The 1253-nt window shown below is 47.9% G+C and overlaps 1 protein-coding gene across 1 annotated transcript in view; it reads left to right on the top strand.

The window, feature by feature from the left end:
- The first annotated feature begins 498 nt into the window (after positions 1 to 498).
- Positions 499 to 1253, top strand: part of LOC119423582 (kinesin-like protein KIF20B) — a 32793-nt gene continuing 32038 nt past the window's right edge. Inside the window, 2 exon segments of the mRNA XM_037690980.1 lie at positions 499 to 603; positions 676 to 759. Of these exon segments, the coding sequence (XP_037546908.1) occupies positions 499 to 603; positions 676 to 759 (189 nt within the window).

The raw sequence follows: 1253 nt of genomic DNA, 5'->3' as shown, positions 1-1253 counted from the left end.
CTGGTGTTTACTTCTAGTTCATGGAACATGTGAGTGGTTGCACTGGTCGTACTGGTGTTTAATTCTTGTTCATGGAACACGTGAATGGTTGCACTGGTCGTACTGGTGTTTAATTCTTGTTCATGGAACACGTGAGTGGTTGCACTGGTCGTACTGGTGTTTACTTCTTGTTCATGGAACACGTGAGTGGTTGCACTGGTCGTACTGGTGTTTAATTCTTGTTCATGGAACACGTGAGTGGTTGCACTGGTTGTACTGGTGTTTACTTCATGCCTTGTCCATGTGTTTGCATTAATTAAAACTGAACTGAACTCCGTTCAGTTCTGTCACATTAAAGTTTCCAGCTGTTTTCATTAAAGTTTCCAGCTGTTTTCATCCTCGCTGATGCTCGAGCAGGTCTCAGACATAATCTGATTAATCTCCAGCTCCTCGTGTGTAATCCTGATCAGACCCAGAGTTCTGGTTTTTGGAAGTGGTTCTGGTTCTGTGTTGGCAGAGATGATGGAGTCGTGTTTAGCCTGGAGGCCGGAGAGGGGGTACCAGGAGGAGGTGGAGGACATCAAGAGGAACCTGCTGGGTGAATTTACTGCTCTGCAAGCTCAGGTGGGTGTACCTGTGGGTCTGTGTGGAGGAAGCTGAGGATGATGATGCTGATCTGATGCTCTTTCTCTGCAGGACAGTGTCCTAACGCACACTGAGAACCTGCAGGTGTACCTGAGAGTCCGGCCGTTCACTCTACATGAAACCAAAGAGTCACAGGTACCAGATCTCACTTTCATGGGTCCATCTGAATGTTTAGGTCCACGATGAACAGTTTTCATGGGGAACACTGGAGTGTCTGCAGGAGAACTTCCTGCTGGTTCTGAATGCCCTTTTGTGAGTCTGAGACGTGCAGACTTGTCCTGGGTGTCTCCAAATGTTGTTTAGTTTTTTTCTGACAGAAGACTTCAGAATCCAGTGGATGTTTCAGAGCGGAGCTTTAAAGAGCCCGAGTCCTAAACTCTGAGCCACACACAAACCAGCATAAACTGGTTTGTTTCCATGGTGACCGACTCTGAGGATAACGCATCTCTTTCTGGAACAGAGAGCTCAGTTTGGTTCACAAACATCTGTTACCCCCATCTTTTCTCTTTGTCTTCCTTTTCTGTTCGGGGGGGTCACTGGTGCACACATCGATCAGTTACACTGTGAGAGAGACTGGGGACGCCTGGACCGGTCTCAGTCCATCACAGGGACACCTGGACCGGTCTCAG

This window comes from Nematolebias whitei, chromosome 17 (assembly GCF_014905685.2).
Source record: "Nematolebias whitei isolate Nwh7 chromosome 17, NemWhi1, whole genome shotgun sequence".
In the NCBI taxonomy this organism is placed as follows: domain Eukaryota; kingdom Metazoa; phylum Chordata; class Actinopteri; order Cyprinodontiformes; family Rivulidae; genus Nematolebias; species Nematolebias whitei.
Note: the sequence above shows the minus strand (reverse complement) of the source record. Positions and strands in the feature narration are given on the sequence as shown.